At 43.9% G+C, this 16,630-nt stretch overlaps 1 protein-coding gene across 2 annotated transcripts in view; it reads left to right on the top strand.

The window, feature by feature from the left end:
* The window catches only part of LOC114877373 (hemicentin-1-like), an 87,559-nt gene that overhangs the window by 20,714 nt on the left and 50,215 nt on the right, over positions 1-16,630 (top strand). For both annotated transcript variants that reach the window (XM_029189882.2, XM_029189881.2), the window contains exon 4: positions 7,965-8,170. In XM_029189882.2, the coding sequence (XP_029045715.1) occupies positions 7,965-8,170 (206 nt within the window). The remainder of the gene's footprint in view (positions 1-7,964; positions 8,171-16,630) is intronic.

The raw sequence follows: 16,630 nt of genomic DNA, 5'->3' as shown, positions 1-16,630 counted from the left end.
AAAAAATTATACCAATAATAAGAGAAGTTAGTAAGAAAGTAGAATGAACCGATGTTTGAAGCAAAATTTAACAAAGTACAGAGTAATATCGCGATGCCAGGAAAAGAAAATAAATTCGTATTCGTAGTCGGTTGTCGTGGATTGTGTGTTGTGATCCGTGGCAAGAGGGTAGGAACGCGCACGGTCAGCTGACGGTCAGCTCACGATCGGCCCACGGTGATTACTCGATCATTGTGAGTGACAGTGGTCATTGTACACCGAGGGAATGAATACTGTCGCTCGATCGAGCGGTTTTGCGCCACTCGTGATATTCTATCGGCCGAACGATATTCGATTCGTCCGTTTTCCGTTGGAAAATCGGAAAACGGTTCAAGGTGTCGTTTAAACGCGACCACTACAGCTGAATATTTCGTCGACGAGAAACATTCGTACAATTCCACGAATTGTTCGTTTCGTGAAACAGGGAAAGGGGGGGGGGGGAAAAAAAGCTACAACGAGATTTTCACTGAAACGCTGTCGAACGAACCTCGCGATAAGAGTTAATCGTGAAACGGCTGGTCTGCAACAATACCTCGTAATAACGGATGCTACGGTTTGCCGGTCCGTTCGCGGCGAGATGTCTGCCTCCTGGGTTGTATAACAACTCGGACAATGCCGCGATAATTCGAGCCGGTGAAACGCGCATTCGACCAATGCTCCCACCCCTGTTACCTAGCTAACGTACAAAGGTAAGGGCTTCGATGTCGACGCGAAAGCGGGTCAATTGATTTTTTTTTTCCTTTTTTTCTTTTTTTATCGAGAACCAGTCGTTGCGTTGAGAAACAATGCATTCTGCCGAGGTTAGATGGATAGCAGGGTTGCGGTACGGTTCATGCGAAGTAGCATCTGACGTCAGCGAGATTGGTGTTTCCGTCGGCGCGGCGGGTTCGAAGGAGCCGGAAACGGTTCGCAGGTGCACGCCCATGTTCCCCAAGTTTACTGCACAATCCGGCAATTCATCGCGAGAAGTAATTAAAGTTTCTATGCGAGTTTGATGATCTTTGCTCCGTTTCGCGCTGTCTCGCGTGTACGTACACGTGGCGCCGCGTGCAACCAGGATACCGTTCATCGAGTTCCGTGGTAGAAAATTTTCCTCGATCGACCAATTTTCCTATGGTCTCGTCGAAGAGTCCGACGCAGAATCGTTTCGCCAATTTCCTTCCGACCGGGACTCGATCAAGATAGAACGGTTAAATTGCCACGTTTTACGGGAAGCTCCTGGTCAGCGAAAAGTTCGGTAACGCGTGGAGCTGCTGTGCTTTGATTCCGCGCAAGTAAAAGCAGGAAAACGATTGGAAAAGGAGGACCCTGGCGAAGAGGATCGAGAAGGATAGAAAAGGAGAGACGAAAGAATAAAGGGAAATAGAGGATTGGATAGAGGGGAGAATGGAAAACGGTTTAATAGCGACGATCGCGATGGCGTAATATCGAGCGGTGTACATTTAAAGGGGTTAAGGGTCGCGTTTGTGTACGTGTCAACGATCCTCCTACATGGCTAAGCGGAAATACCAAGTGGCGCGTTCTCGTTGGCCATTGCGTCTGACGCCGAGTGTGCGATTACACTGGTTATGACGTTTGATCTTCGACCGAGGCTTCCTCTACTTTCCGATTCCATGCTCCGATTTCTGCCTTCTCGATCGCATTTTTTAAATAAAATCCATGCATGCATGCATGCGTGTATTGGCCAAAGACATTCGGGTAAATGTGACCACAGAGAGGAAGCAAGTCCGACTACAGGATTCGGCACGACCACAAATTGGTCGACGAGTTCTGTCGAAGCGGCGGAGATTTAATGATAACTGGAACGGATGCTGCTGCACCGAAACCACCTCTGACGATCCACCGTAGCTATTGACGGATAAATGGTGACCAATCACGGATCATCGATCTCATTTACATTTGCATGCACGATAGCCGTGTCCCTTTTATCTCGCCTATCCGTGCACCTATATTTCCTGCTCTTGATCACCGATACCGATCAATGTTTCATATTCGCATCGATGAATCAGCTCTTTTGCGTTACGCGATGACAACAGCTACTTCGTAGCCGATCAATAAGCCCCGAGCTCAGCTGATTAAAAAACCGGGATTTAACTAAATTCACGAGTCAACGAATACAACGTATTCGGAATTTCTTTACCATTCGTAAACCTCAGATTTTTCGTTACGATTCTCCTGTAACGTTGCCCGTTACATATTCACGAGTTCGATATACATAAATAGTTGGCAAAAATTCAAACGCATTTATTCCTGATCCAACAACTTTATCGCGCGTTTCGCGAGTTGGCACTCGCGAATGAAAGAGAAGATCAAGAAAATACGAGAAACCACGAATTTGTATTGTATATCCGTACAAACATAGGTGCGATAAGGTGTCCAAACAAAGAGTTTCGATCGTAAACGAATGCTTTTCTTCTGTATTCCTGTTCCAAAGAGCGAATCCTCGGGGAATGCCTCGAGCAAACTAAACATGCTCCACCTTTCTCGATCGTTGATGCTTTATACGGTTTGTCATTTTCAAAAGGTTCGCCTAACGTAATGCCTTTTTCTATTTTGATTTCCCGCGAGTCATCTTCGTTTGTCTTCGAAGCCGAGGAAATTTTCCACGGTAACTCGGAACAACCTTTGAAACAACCTTTGAATCTTCCGCTGTCCACGACCAGGTATTTATGATTTCTCCATTCTTCTTCTGACTAGTTCTATTTTCGATAAAATCGTTTGTAACGAGGCTTCAACGATATAGGCTCCGATCTTGAATGGCGAAAATTGAATAAAATCATAAAAACAGAACAGGTAATTGATGGAAATTAATTAGTCGTTTCCATGAAAGTCGGTGCAGGACAGCAAAGGAGAGAAGTTTGTTCGGCAGGATGAATTTTTCGTCCCGGGGGCTCGTTTCTTCCTCGTAGTTAATTAATTAGCGTATGACGAGACTTCCTTTTCAGCCTTCGTTTACAATTAGCGTTAGTCGTGACCTCTCTTTCTCTGTCACGTTCACACGATGTCCCCTTGTGTTTCGTCGAGCAGAAACTCGTCCATCTCTCGGTAACTCATTAATTTTGACGCCACTTTGCAGCGAGAAATTAGTTCGGGATCTCACATCTTGGCGAGATTTTACTGAGAACGCGATATTTCGTATCTGGAAAATCACTGGACAACCCCTTTCTTATATCAGCGTGTCATATTTAACCTGTTCTTGTAAACTGTCTAATTTGTCCCATAGCCACGTAATTACACTAATGATTAGGTCATTTATAATTAACGATAACTCGAGATCTCTTAGATATCTGAGAGATCTCTAATTTATTCCACCTTCACGAACGTGTGTCCACGAGAACCTGTGGTCGCGCAAACGTAACCGCACGTGAATCCTCGAGCGGTTACGCCAATTCACGTTCCGTAAACGTCGAATCGAATTGAATCGAACCGAGTCGAATCGAATCGAATCGAAGAATATAAAAACTCGCTAGGATAGGTGCGTCATTGAACTTTCTGTGTGGGGTTTTTTTTTGTCATTCATTTATGCATGAAGGTGATTCTGTTTAATCCAGCCTTCTCCAGGAACTAGTTCCTCGAACGACGCATCTGCTGGAATAGTTTCTTTGAGTTCTACTTCTACGATCTTCTACTCTTCTCTTCAGCTCCCCTCGACTCAGTTTTCCTCCCAAAGGTCTCGATCTTCCAACTGGTCGCGAAATTGAGCGTGTTCGTCGCGTTTGATTTTCATGCAATGCATCCACGATAAACGAACCGCGAAAATACGATACGTTCCTTTCTATCTTCGAAAGCAACCGAGGGTTGGGCAAACGAGAAAATATAAATCGGTAGGGATTTGTGCGCGACTGGCATCTTCCTGGTACGCTAGATATCACACGGGACGAGTAATGAAAGTCGGAACGTTTCTAAATGGTCCGTTCTTACGGCTAGTGTGTGTGCTATTTTCGTTTGATATCGCGAAAGGAGGACAATGCGCCTTATAGATCTTGCTCTACGTCTTGCCGGTTTAATATAATAATTTTCCCTGGCATGTCTGCATTCCTCGACGTCGTAAATACACCTACCAATTGTCTGGGTATGGTCTTACAATCTTGGGAAGAAGCTGAATTCCAGCCTATCCTTCAACGTCCCTCTTACCTTCCTCTTTTTACTTAGCTTCACGGTCATTATCGACCAAACGATTTTCGTTTCCGCTACTCGTTTTCTTTTCATTCGAAATCACTCCTACTTGTCTTCTTCCTATAACATCAAACAGTACCTATACTCGCTAATTAATCTTTTGTTTCATCCCTGCATTGCCGCATCATTCAGCTTTGTTCATTGTTCTCTTCATGTTATTGTACTAAACGTTATTGTTGAACTGATGTATTGTAATTACAACAATCCGTCAGATGTTAATGAAATAGCGATGTTGAGTGATCGGAGAAGCTTGTTTACGAAAAATTTCACGAAACATGTGAAAGTTGATTTGGCAAATCAAATTAGATTTAAAAAAAGAAAAATCAGAAAGAGAAATTATTAGTTTTTATCAGCTAGGGCGTGTAGAGAAGTAAGTTAGAATTAGCATGTAAATGTATATCGATGGAAGACACTATTAATCAACAGCGTGGACCGATCGTCGTAAATTTCACGATCAAAGCAACATTTTCCTGTGGGAGCAGAAAAGGGAACAAGAAACGAACTATTGCTAACGTATGAAAATGATCCTATTGAAATGGTAGGAGCTTAGAGGATCGAAACCACGAACGGTGAAACACTCGATACAGAACGATCATCCGTCTTCTGGGATTGCTATGGAACGAGTGCATTGTGGACTTCACCGATCGCCACCTTTTCCAAGTACTACGTACGCCCTTTTGTCACTCTCTTTTGCTTTTCTCTCTGTCCACCACCCTCCTCCGTCTCTTTTCTCTCTTTTCTTTCTTTTTCATCGCTACGATTTCCTTTGTTCAAATTCCACCGTACCGTAAAGCGTTTCTCGTCAACGAATGCCCGGATAAAAACGATCCAACAATCGACGAATCAATCCTTTTAAACAATCCTCGTACGATTTCCTTAAAAAATTATTTCCCCTGTTTCTTTTCCCTTTTTTCTTTCTTTCTTTTTCTTTTCTTTCGTTTGTTAAGGTCCAAAAAAAGTGTACCGGAAATAGAACACACGGCCCTTCCTACAATTTAGCTTCCAAATGATTTGGAAAATTTTTTAAATTCTACGCCGAACGTTGCTCTGCTAATTGTTTTATCGAGCGCGTGAGAGCAATATGTAAAAGTTGAATTGGTCGGGTGCAGGTAGCAGTTAATATCTAATATTTAATAACTGTTAATATTTAAAGAATTCACTGCTGTTTGCATCCGTTTCCGTGCCGTAGTAGTTCCGCTGAAATCTGTCGGCACATTTCGTACCCTCGGGGAACAATATTTCGTGTTGAAGAAGAAAAACAAAAGGAGAAAAACGACGACACGTAATTCATATTTTAGATACGGGAAAAATTGCGAGAAGCGTAGCTACACGCGTGCTCAAAGTGACATTTAATGTTCCCGAGAGAAACGAGGAGGAACGAGGTAGAACTTCACCCTCCGACGGGGGTGAACGTCGACGGTCGTGTAATCGGATATTATATTCACCGATCGGATTGATATCTCTGTCCTATTATGCCACGGCATGAATTCCATTTTGAAGAACGCCATGACGCGGTTTCACAGCGATATTTGAATAGGGAATAGAAGGTAGGGTTGGATCTGCGTGGGTGAACAAATGTGGAGGAATCGGAGCAAAGTGGTGGGTAAAAAATGATAGAAGTTGCTGTCATCGAGAATCCAATGATTTCGAGACATAGAAATGATAAACAGATTGCAAATTAAGAGCGACTGGAATCGGTTTGCGGTTAATTATACAATTTTCAGATGACACACCGATTGCTAAAACCATTTAGTCTCGTTATTTCGAAACGTTGCATCGGTTCACTTGAAATTTATTATGATCACGGGGAAAGTTGCCCTGGTTAAGTTTGACTGTCGCGAAGTAACCTGCTTCTGGCTTACGTCTAATCCCAATTAAAAATCATTTTATCTCCGGAAACAGAAACGGGTCGACCTAACGAAACTTAACTCGGCCAAAGTATATTTTCCAGTTGAGCGGGAAGGAAAGAAAAGTAGGAAGGTAGGCGTACTAACCGGAAGAAAGAAGGACGAAGACGTGGATTGGTTAGGGTGAAAGGATAGAAAGAGAAGAAAGGAGGGTGGAGGAGAAAAAGAAAAAGAGAGAAATGTGTTGCCGCAGTGGCGACGCCGTCTGCAATTACAATGCCTTAATTTTATGCGCGAAGTTAAGCTCCTTTTAAGAGTCCCGGGAGTGGTTAAGTCCCCTTCGTGGCCCCTGTCTCTGTTAACCCCTCCGTACCCTTCCGGTTTTCTCCGCGGAACACTCGTTTTACCGACACTGGAGTATTCATGGGAAACGTTCTTTCAGCTCGCGGAACCGTCGGAATCTTCTGACGAGTCGTAGCAATTATTTTAATTTGTTTGGAGACCATTCTCTCTTCTATCTTCCCTTTCATCGGGTCTCGTCTCTTCTACGATCGTTCCCTTACCACGTCTTACGTATTTCGTGCTCTCATCTCTGTAATGTATTTCAAGTATCGAAAATCGAAAGAATCGAAATAATTGTATTAAGAGGAAGTTATTTGAAAAGCCGGGTAACACTTGATGGTTTAAGGCCACTTGTTCGTAAGAGATACAAATAATTTCTACGATACTCGATCCGTTACACGGTTCCTCTCTTTCTCCCTTTATTTTTCTCTCTTTATCTAGGTAAAGGAAGAAAAACGGCAGGGTAATTAAGAGTTTTCCGCGAGTTATGCGCCATCTCTCGATGCCTCTTTAATTTCTCGTAAATCAAGCCAGGGTGGAAGGCAAACGAGCGACGCTACCCGAGAGAGGCAGAGCAAAGCAGGGCAGGGCAACGGTGAACGACGACGAGTCGTGCCTCTCGGGGAAACTCTCTCGAGTCATCGTGCTCGTTAAAAACCAATCCAATTTGTCTTATGGCCGCGAACAAAGTGCACCGAGCAAGCCGGGAAGCCGGCAGTACCGTTCAAACTTCCTTATAAAGGTGTTCGACGATGCCCTCGTTGATCGACCGTGCAACGTCTTATCGTTTCAACTCTTCTCTTAGACTTACGAAGACGCGTTTAATCGATTTCATCGTTAATACATCGAATACGGAAATTTGAACGATTATCATCCGATTGTTACACAATAGCAAAAGGAACGGAGTAAGAAGAAATGAAAATTTCGTTTGACGAGTATCGTGTTTCGTTGAATAATGAGGTTGATGGTATAGGTGGTCGGATTAAATGAGACGTAACACCCTGGTCAGGTATTGGAACGGCGATCCACACCGATTCTACACTCTACACCCCTTCTAATGCTAACTCGGAAAACTCGATCCGCAGAAGTAAAAGGTTATCTGACTCTCTCGGTCGAGAGCACTTCTGCTTCCCTCGTTCTGTATTGAGTTTCAAGGCTGGGAAAGCGAGCAAACTTCTCCACCTACTCGCACGAACCTACGACTATGACGAATCGCGAAAGTTGAGTGAAAAATTGGTCGGGGGTTGGATAAGACCTAGCTGCGCCTACTTTGATGCATTACCCCTTTCGTCGCTTGTTTCGTTTCAAACTTTATTTATAATGAATGTAATGCAGAGAATCGATAACCAATAGCGATCCGCGGATCGAATCCGAAAGTAACAGTGGCAGCAGTGCCTAGCTGACCCAATCCTTCTAGAGTTTCTAGAATCGAACATCGATAATTGAATCGTAATATCTTTAAACGTTCAAGTTCTAATAAACCACTGATTACTGTAAAGTGTGTACCATCGAGTAGAAGTGAACAGAGATGTGATCAGATCGATTTTCTTTGATTTTCAGCTACGATGCAAGAAATCGACAGATCGGAAAAGCAAAACTGTGGAGCGCCTCGCATTTCTGGGGCGACAGGGCGTCTTTCAAAGCGAGTCCACCTGCCCAGCTGACAATTCGAGATCTACGGGAGAGCGACGAGGGTGTTTACAGATGTAGAGTTGACTTCCGGAACTCTCCGACGAGGAATCTCAAGGTCAACTTCACCGTAATCGGTGAGTGAATCAGTTTAAAGTCTGTTTCGTCGAGTACCACGGAGGAAGAAGTAGAAAGTTTATTCTCGCGATTACATCGACGCGAGAAGGAAAATCTAATTACATAAGTTTCGATCGAGATACCTTAAAACGGTGTCCCAAACTCGACGAAATTTAAAAACACTGCCCGGATGTATCTGCTATACCTTCCTCCGTTTTCCTTCTCGATCAACTGTTCGCACAGTTTCGCGGGAAACTGCTTGGAAACTTATCAAAGTTCCCGGGAATTGCGATACTTGGATGGATCTGGGGGCGGGAATCGAGGCCAGGGAGAGATCGCTGGGACGATTGGCGGTTGGTTTCTAGTACGAACCTTTTGGACAATCGGTTCGTAGACTGAAAGGGAGCGCCCATGCTTGGATAACAACGATTTGCGGTCGATCAATCTGCGCAATCGACTCGACTCGTTTCCTACCTTAATTGCAACTTCGATTACCAATCGGGACTGGAACAGCCTCTGCTTTAACTAATTTCGATAGCCACGAATCAGAGACGCGGATAGCGCCAGCATGAAATTTTGTGATAAGTATTTCTTTCCAGTAGTATACGATACTTGAAACCCACAGCGGCGGCCCAAAGATTGACTAATTTCACTTGGTCGGTGAAAGCGTACAAAGATAGGGGAAACTCTGACTCTAGGGTTTCTTGATACTTTGGAGTTTGAAGTGTAAGAGGGTAGCAGAGGACCTCGCTTTTGTCTATTAATAGGATCGAGCCGGTATCGTGGGCTAGCCTTCGAGTAGAACCGCGCCTCGCGTTGGAACCGTGCAGAAGCCGAAACTCCTTTCAGGAAAGACCTAACCCGATTTACTCCATCGATCGGCTATTAAACTGAGTTAAAGCGACCGGGGACTGTCGATTCCGTCCAGGAAGAGTAGCTTCGGAAACTTTAAGACGTCGCTAAAGTCTGTCAGGACGTGGAAGGAGAACAAAGGAAGTCTGGTATCGTCTGTGATCTGACCTTTCGAACCGATCGCGATCGTAGCTCCGTACACGATTCTTTTTGCAAACTTTGTCGAATTGATTCGTCCTGGAATTCCACGAGAATTTCTTCCGAACCTGTTAACCTCCTACAGTTACGCCCAATTAACTCGTTATTCGACCGATTCTTAATTATCGTCCTTGTTAAACTTGCACAAACGTCCGCTTCCCCTAATGTCTCCATTTGAAACTTGTTAAATACCTGCTATACTTCCTCTTTATTAACGTCTTCATCTTCTTCTAACGTTTTCATGCAGTTTTATGCTGGTCTTCCTTTTGAATACTCTTTTTAAAATTCAACCAAATTGGACTAGAGATTTTTAGGAGCTATTGATGTTTTGTTGTTTTAATAAAATTACAATTTCTTGCAAAAAATCTCTGGTCATTTGGTTCAATTTTAAAAAGATTTATTCTGCTTTAGAGAGTTTCCGATGACTTATGGACGGCAGTGTAAACACCCAGGTATTAGGTAAAAGAAAAATAATTAAAACCAAGTATGAACTTAATCCTGAACGTAATTTCAATGTACCACGATGCAGGATCAAGACTTATTCCTTCAACAAGAACAGAGATTTGCTAGGAAGGAAATCTCCGACGACGTCGAAGACGACGCGACGGTTGCGTTCTCAGGGTTAATACCCGAATAAGTTCGAAGCTTATCCTGACGCTAGATCCAGGAGGGTTCGGGTGGGAAGTAATCGAATAGATAGTCGAGAGGCCATCGGCGTCGAAACGCCGCGATGGCTCGTTTTACGCCTCGCCGCTCACCCGCGTCTGACGAGATCGCTGTTCCAAGTTAATTCCAAACTGCGAGCAACCTCGATGAAAAGAACAATGGAAACACATCGGAGTATTCTAGAATCCTAGGAGGAAACGAATCGAAACAAGCTTTTGATTTGTTTCTCGATCTACTCGCTTCTAGTTTAGACAATTTCTGTCGAATACCACGGGGAAGATGTTACTGGTTCTTCTTCTTCTTCATCTTCTTTTTATATCGTAGGGATCAGTTTTCTATGTTACGTGACAAGCGAATCTTAGGGCATGCACCTTTCGGATACGTGTGTGATACATAGTTTATTTACTTATTTTTTTATTTATTTCCAAACGGGATTAACCCTAATAGTGATTTTTCATGAAAAATGATATGTTTCGCACATATGTATAATGTCTACCTTTTTTAATTATTGCTATTGTGAATTTATTACGATTCTTATGATTTTATTTGCAATTGCCAAAACTGTCAAACTGATTGTAAAGCTTGTATAGGTACATCTTCCAACCAGACGATGCAAAGTTCATTAGCATTGTCGGCGGTTGTTCAAAGTTAATATTGAGTGCGTAGATGCTCGCATACATTGTAATTTGGAGTTTAGCGAAGCCCGTGGGTTCTTTAGCGAACTCGAAGGAAGCTCATTGCTAAGAGGAAGCGAGGTCGAACCTTGCTGGAAACTTGGAAGCGAAAGCTGCCGAGGCGTCGAGCCCGTGGCGTTAATCCGATTAGGATTTAGTTTAGATTTTGACAAGGAACTGCCCATCCTACCCAGCTCCATAGGAACGTCTAATCGCCGATTACCGAGAAATTAATTCCGCCTTATCCGGCTTTCCAGTCGGCACACTCGTTCTCTATCGGTTTATCCTATCTCCTCGCGTATCGCCTTTGGCAAAATTTATCCACTCGTTCTACCCACTGAACGCATCATTCCGTTTATTAATTTCCACTTAAATGATCCTCTATCCCTTCCTTAGCTCTTCAAATTTTTCCGCTAGAAACCTTCTGCTAGAAAATTTGATTCTACTCGAACCAAAAAGTCTTAGACTCGAGTACTTACGTCTGTTCGTGTAGTTACTTAAGGTATTTCGCACCTTATCCACTCGAACGATCATTGTTCGTCCATGGAAATTCGCTCTATCGAACAATTAGGTTCTCTAATCCATTCCTAGATGCATTGCATCGAAATCGCTGGAATCACGAAGCATCGGGAAACCAATTATTCCCTGAAATAGATGCTTCATGCTGAATATCAGGGTTTAATCCTCTTATCGGTGATTACCCATTAGCTCCATTGAACGAAGACCGATACGTTAAGCCTTTAAAGAGAAATACGTAGTAACATAGTGCCTCGATGTCTTTCGGCATAGATACATATAGTTACAAGGGGATGAGACGCGACGGGGTGATTTGCCCCTCACCAGTTACGTATGTATATTTTCCACGATTCTTTTACTTTTTTCGTACGGTTGAATGGCGTCTAATACCTCAGAGACTCGATACTCGACGACGAGCGTATCCATTTAAGCCTCTTATCTGGTAATTACTTAGAGACTAAAAAGACGGAAAGAGAAGCGAAAGAGACGGTACGATGAAATAAGCCGGGCGCCAAACACTTTGGTTACCTGGGAATTCAGCGGCTTTTAAGAACAGAACTGCGAAGGGAAATTATTCGGGAAAATTAAATATCCTGGCATAGGGAAACGAGATGCGTCTTTCTCGGGCGAAGAGGATTACGAAGAAAGCCCACCCTCTTCACCGTAGAACTACGAAGGTCGAGAGAAAACACGGTAAAAAGACAGAAGGAAAATTATCGCATGAAATACGAACGGCGAGGTGCACGGTAACTTCAGAAGGAAAACGACAATGCTCGTGTTTCGTCGTTAACGGATTCAATGGTAAATACAAAAAGGCTCCTTACGGCTGGAGAGCCGAGGTGACAGGTAGTTTTGTATTTCGCGCTAAACTTGCCACGCTCTTTGCGTTTTTATATCATTTAGCATGTCCTGAAACAGGTACGTACACTGCAACACGAAATGCGCAACACGATCCATCGTTTCTTATCATTTGCAAACGGGTCGGCTCGCTTAAGTAATTACACTAGCCACGGCACGTTTCTACGTCCGTTTTATTTGCTTTCATCGCTTTTCTAAACGATTCTCGTCTCGTCTCGTCTCGTCTCGGGAAATGTTTACCGTATCTCGCGGTTTAAGGCGATGCTTTCCTACGGGTACAGTCTATTCGGTAAAATTGAAAATGTCTCTCCTTCTCGCCTATCCGGTAGCACGACGTCAAAATTGAATCGGTGCTCGCCCCCGTAAGACTCTATTTTACACCTTGGAAAGGATATTTCGAAATCGAGCGTGGAAAAGAGAGCGCCGCAAGCGTAACGGGCGAAAGAGAGACGGACGGTGTTTCGTTCACGGGGAAAATTTACCGCGGCTTAGTAACATCGTCGTACCGGTGCGCTTTTTCCCCGCTGCCCGACAACCTGACGAATAATTTATTGCCAAGCGAATAATATATACCGTCCACCTAACTTATCCTTATCCGGAGAATAGTTTCCGCAGCGAGGTAATGGAACACGCGTTCCCTGCAAAGCAGCTGAAAATACTTGCTAGACGAGGCGGTTGTTCCTCTTCGAAGGATTCCACGAAAGCAAACGATTCTATTGGATCCTTCGACTCGACCAGGATCACGGAATACCAGGAAGGATTACTTTCGTGGACACGCGGTTGGCCAGCTTTCTAAAGAAGTCATGAATCGAAGGAAACGAGCCTCAATAATGTATCGACCAATCGAACTCTGTTTGAAAGTTGGACGAGTTGATCGAGTTTGCCGAGCTGGTCTCGGGGCTAAACCGAAGAGTGCCGGCACTCGATGGAAAGTTTCAGCGACCGAGAAGAAAGCATCAGCCGAGTTTTCATAACTTTTGGGAATACGTTGGATGTACGCATTATTATCTAGTAATAGTAAAAGGATGGACAATCCGATGCCATTCGGACAACTGAATTTGGATCTCTTGGGACAACAACGGTGAGGAAACGCTCCAAGCAGCAACACGATCAAACGCTAAAAGGGTAAGGAAGAAAATGTAAAGCGAGTGCCATTTATTGCAACAGCGCGAGCAAGCATCTCGTTTCCCATGCATCGAAATCGCGTTCTCGAAAATTCAAAAAGCACGTTCGTCTTTTGTTCCTTTATTCGTTCGTTCTACCAGTGATCGTATTACACGAACGGTTTTTACCAGTGTTTTTCCAAGGAAAGTTCAGCGATCGCTGGAGGGTAGGTAGGAAAACACGATGGTGCTCATTAGCCGGAAAGGACGTCTAGGAGAATTTTAAAGCATCCTGTTTTTCAAGGAAACTCGAGGATCGATGGTTTCGCCGATTCGACGATACGTCGACGACCCTATGACCCAGCTGAAACCGTTTTCGACGGCGACGAAGGAACGAAACAACGAATAGACGGTCGCCAAACTTCTTCCCTCTCTTTCCTTTATTCCACGAATTTTCCTGCGACGCGATGGATAAGCGGGAATAAAAGGAGAGCAAATAAAAAATAGGGGAAAAGATATCCCTCTTCGCGGCATCGAATATTGGCTGCCAGATGAATCGACGCGTTTCCGTTCGACTGGCTCTTTCGAGCACGCGAAAAAGAGAAGGTGGAAAAACATTCTTCGTCGAGAAGAAGCCTCGAAGCGGCGCGTAAAAAATTGCCGATCGATCGAACGACGCGCCATGAATCATAAGGGAATTTCTCGAAGGCTTTCGATTCCTACGAGGCGAAGGATAGGCGTGCGAGGTTAGCTGGCTGGATCGCGGCTGAAAGGAAACCGATGGAAAGATTCGCAGATGGTCCAGCTGCCATATTTTTCCGCTCCGGAAGGCTCATTCGTCTTTCCCGTCGTACAATGGCAATTCCTTCTCTACGAATGATCGTTCTGTTTTCCTTATGCAACACGATCCCCGGGTAAAACGATTCGCGTTCTCTCGATGAAACGATTGCCATCTTTAAATAGATAACGATGGCGAGAAGTGTCGTCAAAATGAATCTATACCTCGCTATAAAAACACGAATCCAGCCGAACATCCCTTATTTTCTCCTCATTTCCCAGTACGAACGTGTATCTTGTAAGAAATGGAAAGAGACTACTGTTTGTTTCCGATACTCGTATCCGCAAGTCGAAAGACTTCGTACAAATCGTTGATTACACCGTAAGAAGGTCTCGAGTTTAGCGAGTCGGTGAACCGATAGGGACAGAGAGTCAGCATCTCTATTCGAGTCACGCGTAGGATTCACCGTCATTCCCGATATTCCTGCTTCGGCGTATCCTGTTCCGTTGCTGGTACTCGAACGTGTTCCGATCAAAGCTCCTCGACGTTCTCCCTGCTCTAAGATCCTTGCATTCCACCATCCTCAAAGACGTTCCTGTTCTCTCCTTATCTCTTTCTCCCACATACACACAGAGACAGAGATACACACACTCTGTGATGGGAGATTGCGTAATCAACGCGCGTACCTGTCCCAAAATTGAATCTCGATTGTTCTTTCCGGTGCTGACTGCTTGTCCGAAAGGAAACTCCTGACCAACCGAAAATGGACACTGGAACACTTATGTATGCTCGTTGCACACGCAATCGACGAGATTGAAACGATAGAAAACTGAAGTATTGTAATATTTTGAAATATCAGAGACGAATGAATGAAAAAGCACTAAATACATTCAAAATGTTTAACAGATACAGAAAACGAGCGATTTCGATAAAATCTCTGTAATCTCGTGTATGCTGCGTCGCTTTTTCCGCTTCGTAACGACGGTAATTAATGTCGCTATTGGCACGGAGAGAAAACGATCTGAAGGAACGAATGAAGCGTGATCCGTGCTCGAATCGATGCTGTTCCATGGCCGTGAAATAATTGAGACGGCGCCAACGATTCGACCCCGGTACACCGAGCATCGAACCGACGCCGAGAGTGAATTATCGGCGAACCGACCGATGGAGTTTCCCGATTCCCGACCAAAAGTGTTTCTCTATCTTCGACTCTCCGTAAATCTTCCGATCGGAATGAACTCTGGCAAAGTCCCGTGGAAGATTCTCTCGAAATCTGGATCACCGTACAACCCTGCCAGAAGACGAGGGTTAAAGCTTTCGGGAAAGTCCAGATGGAAAGATGAAAGGCGATGGAATCGCGAAACGAAATCGGTTAAATGGTTATAAGTCAGATTTTTTGGAGAAATCAACAATTCGCCGAGCAATTATCATTTTCCTCAACCTTTCCGCGTTTATCGTCTATCTCTCTTTCCTGAAAACTCTTTGTAACAAACCAGCCCTGCTACTTCTCTCATCTCTTTGCTTTTTCCTAATTGCTTTCCCTTTCTTCTGGACGAGATTCCTACGTAACGTTTCGAGGCTAGGAATCGGATAGATCCGAGTCTTGTCGAGGTAGAGATCGAGGAGGACGATAGTTGTGCAAGAGATCGAACGTGTTACGAAACAAACATCCTTGAAATTGCGCTGGCATTGCAACGGCATTGCAATGGCAACTCGATTTCAGACACGTGTCGTTCGGATCGTTTCTCCCTTGAGGGATATCGAGAATATTTTTCTACCATCTGAATGCGACGATGTCTAGAACAGTTCCGGAACACTAGTCGACTGCGTGTCGAGAGTTTCTCACCAGATTCGTCGCTTTGTCAATCCGTTTGGTTACCGAGTTTTCCGGAAAGTTGGCGCGTATCGACGCTTCTGAAAGAACATTTTCCTAGACGATCTCGAACACTCCGCTTCAACAGAGTATCGTTCCCTCGCGGGATTCCACCGCATTGCTTACACGATGTTCCATGTTTCTTTTGCTATTCTTCAACAAAATTTCGCTTCTTCGATCAATCTCACAGTTTCTTCGACAGCTTCGTAAAAACGAAGTGTATTTACAGATTTCCTATCAATACTGTAGGGATCGATGGAAATTGGGAGATAAAGGTTCTTTGCGTTTATAACTAGCTTGTGGTATCGCCGTGTCAATGTCGAGTTTCCTATAATGAAATAGTACCTATTTCATAAATATAAAAAAATATAAATGAGCAAATAATTTTGAACCAAAAACAGCGCTTAATAGCGCAACCAACAAAGTTCATTCTCACGTTGAAAAAATAATAGTTGTTTTATCAGTGTTTCGATGGTAGATGCAAGGAACGTTTCAATCGGTGCAATCGGTATAGGTATTAGTGCATTAGTCACAGTATTATAGGAAATAAATTGTCGTCAATATTCGCGCGATATATTTTAGGAATTACGAATATTGCCGTATAGCTGTCGTATTTTGGCAACGGTATTTTTATCGTCTGGTTTACGATCGTCCAATCGCCGTGCCATACCGTGCCACGTCGTTTCCATTTTTCCCTTTTTCCATTTATTTTTTGGTTTAACGCGTGTCGATTAAGTATTGTACAGGTTTATGACACGGCAGATTGTTGACGGTGATCGTGTTACACGTACACCACGATTCGATAGCTGTTATGGTAATCGAAGTAGGTTAGCTAGTTCGAATCGGGTATCGCAAAAGTTTTTATTTAATTTCACGATGCTGCCGTGTCGCGGCTCGATTGCTTCAAATAAATCCGTTAACAAAGTTTTCACTTGGAACAACGAACTTTCATCAGAAACGTG

Source organism: Osmia bicornis, chromosome 15 (assembly GCF_907164935.1).
Source record: "Osmia bicornis bicornis chromosome 15, iOsmBic2.1, whole genome shotgun sequence".
Classification (NCBI taxonomy): Eukaryota; Metazoa; Arthropoda; class Insecta; order Hymenoptera; family Megachilidae; genus Osmia; species Osmia bicornis.
Note: the sequence above shows the minus strand (reverse complement) of the source record. Positions and strands in the feature narration are given on the sequence as shown.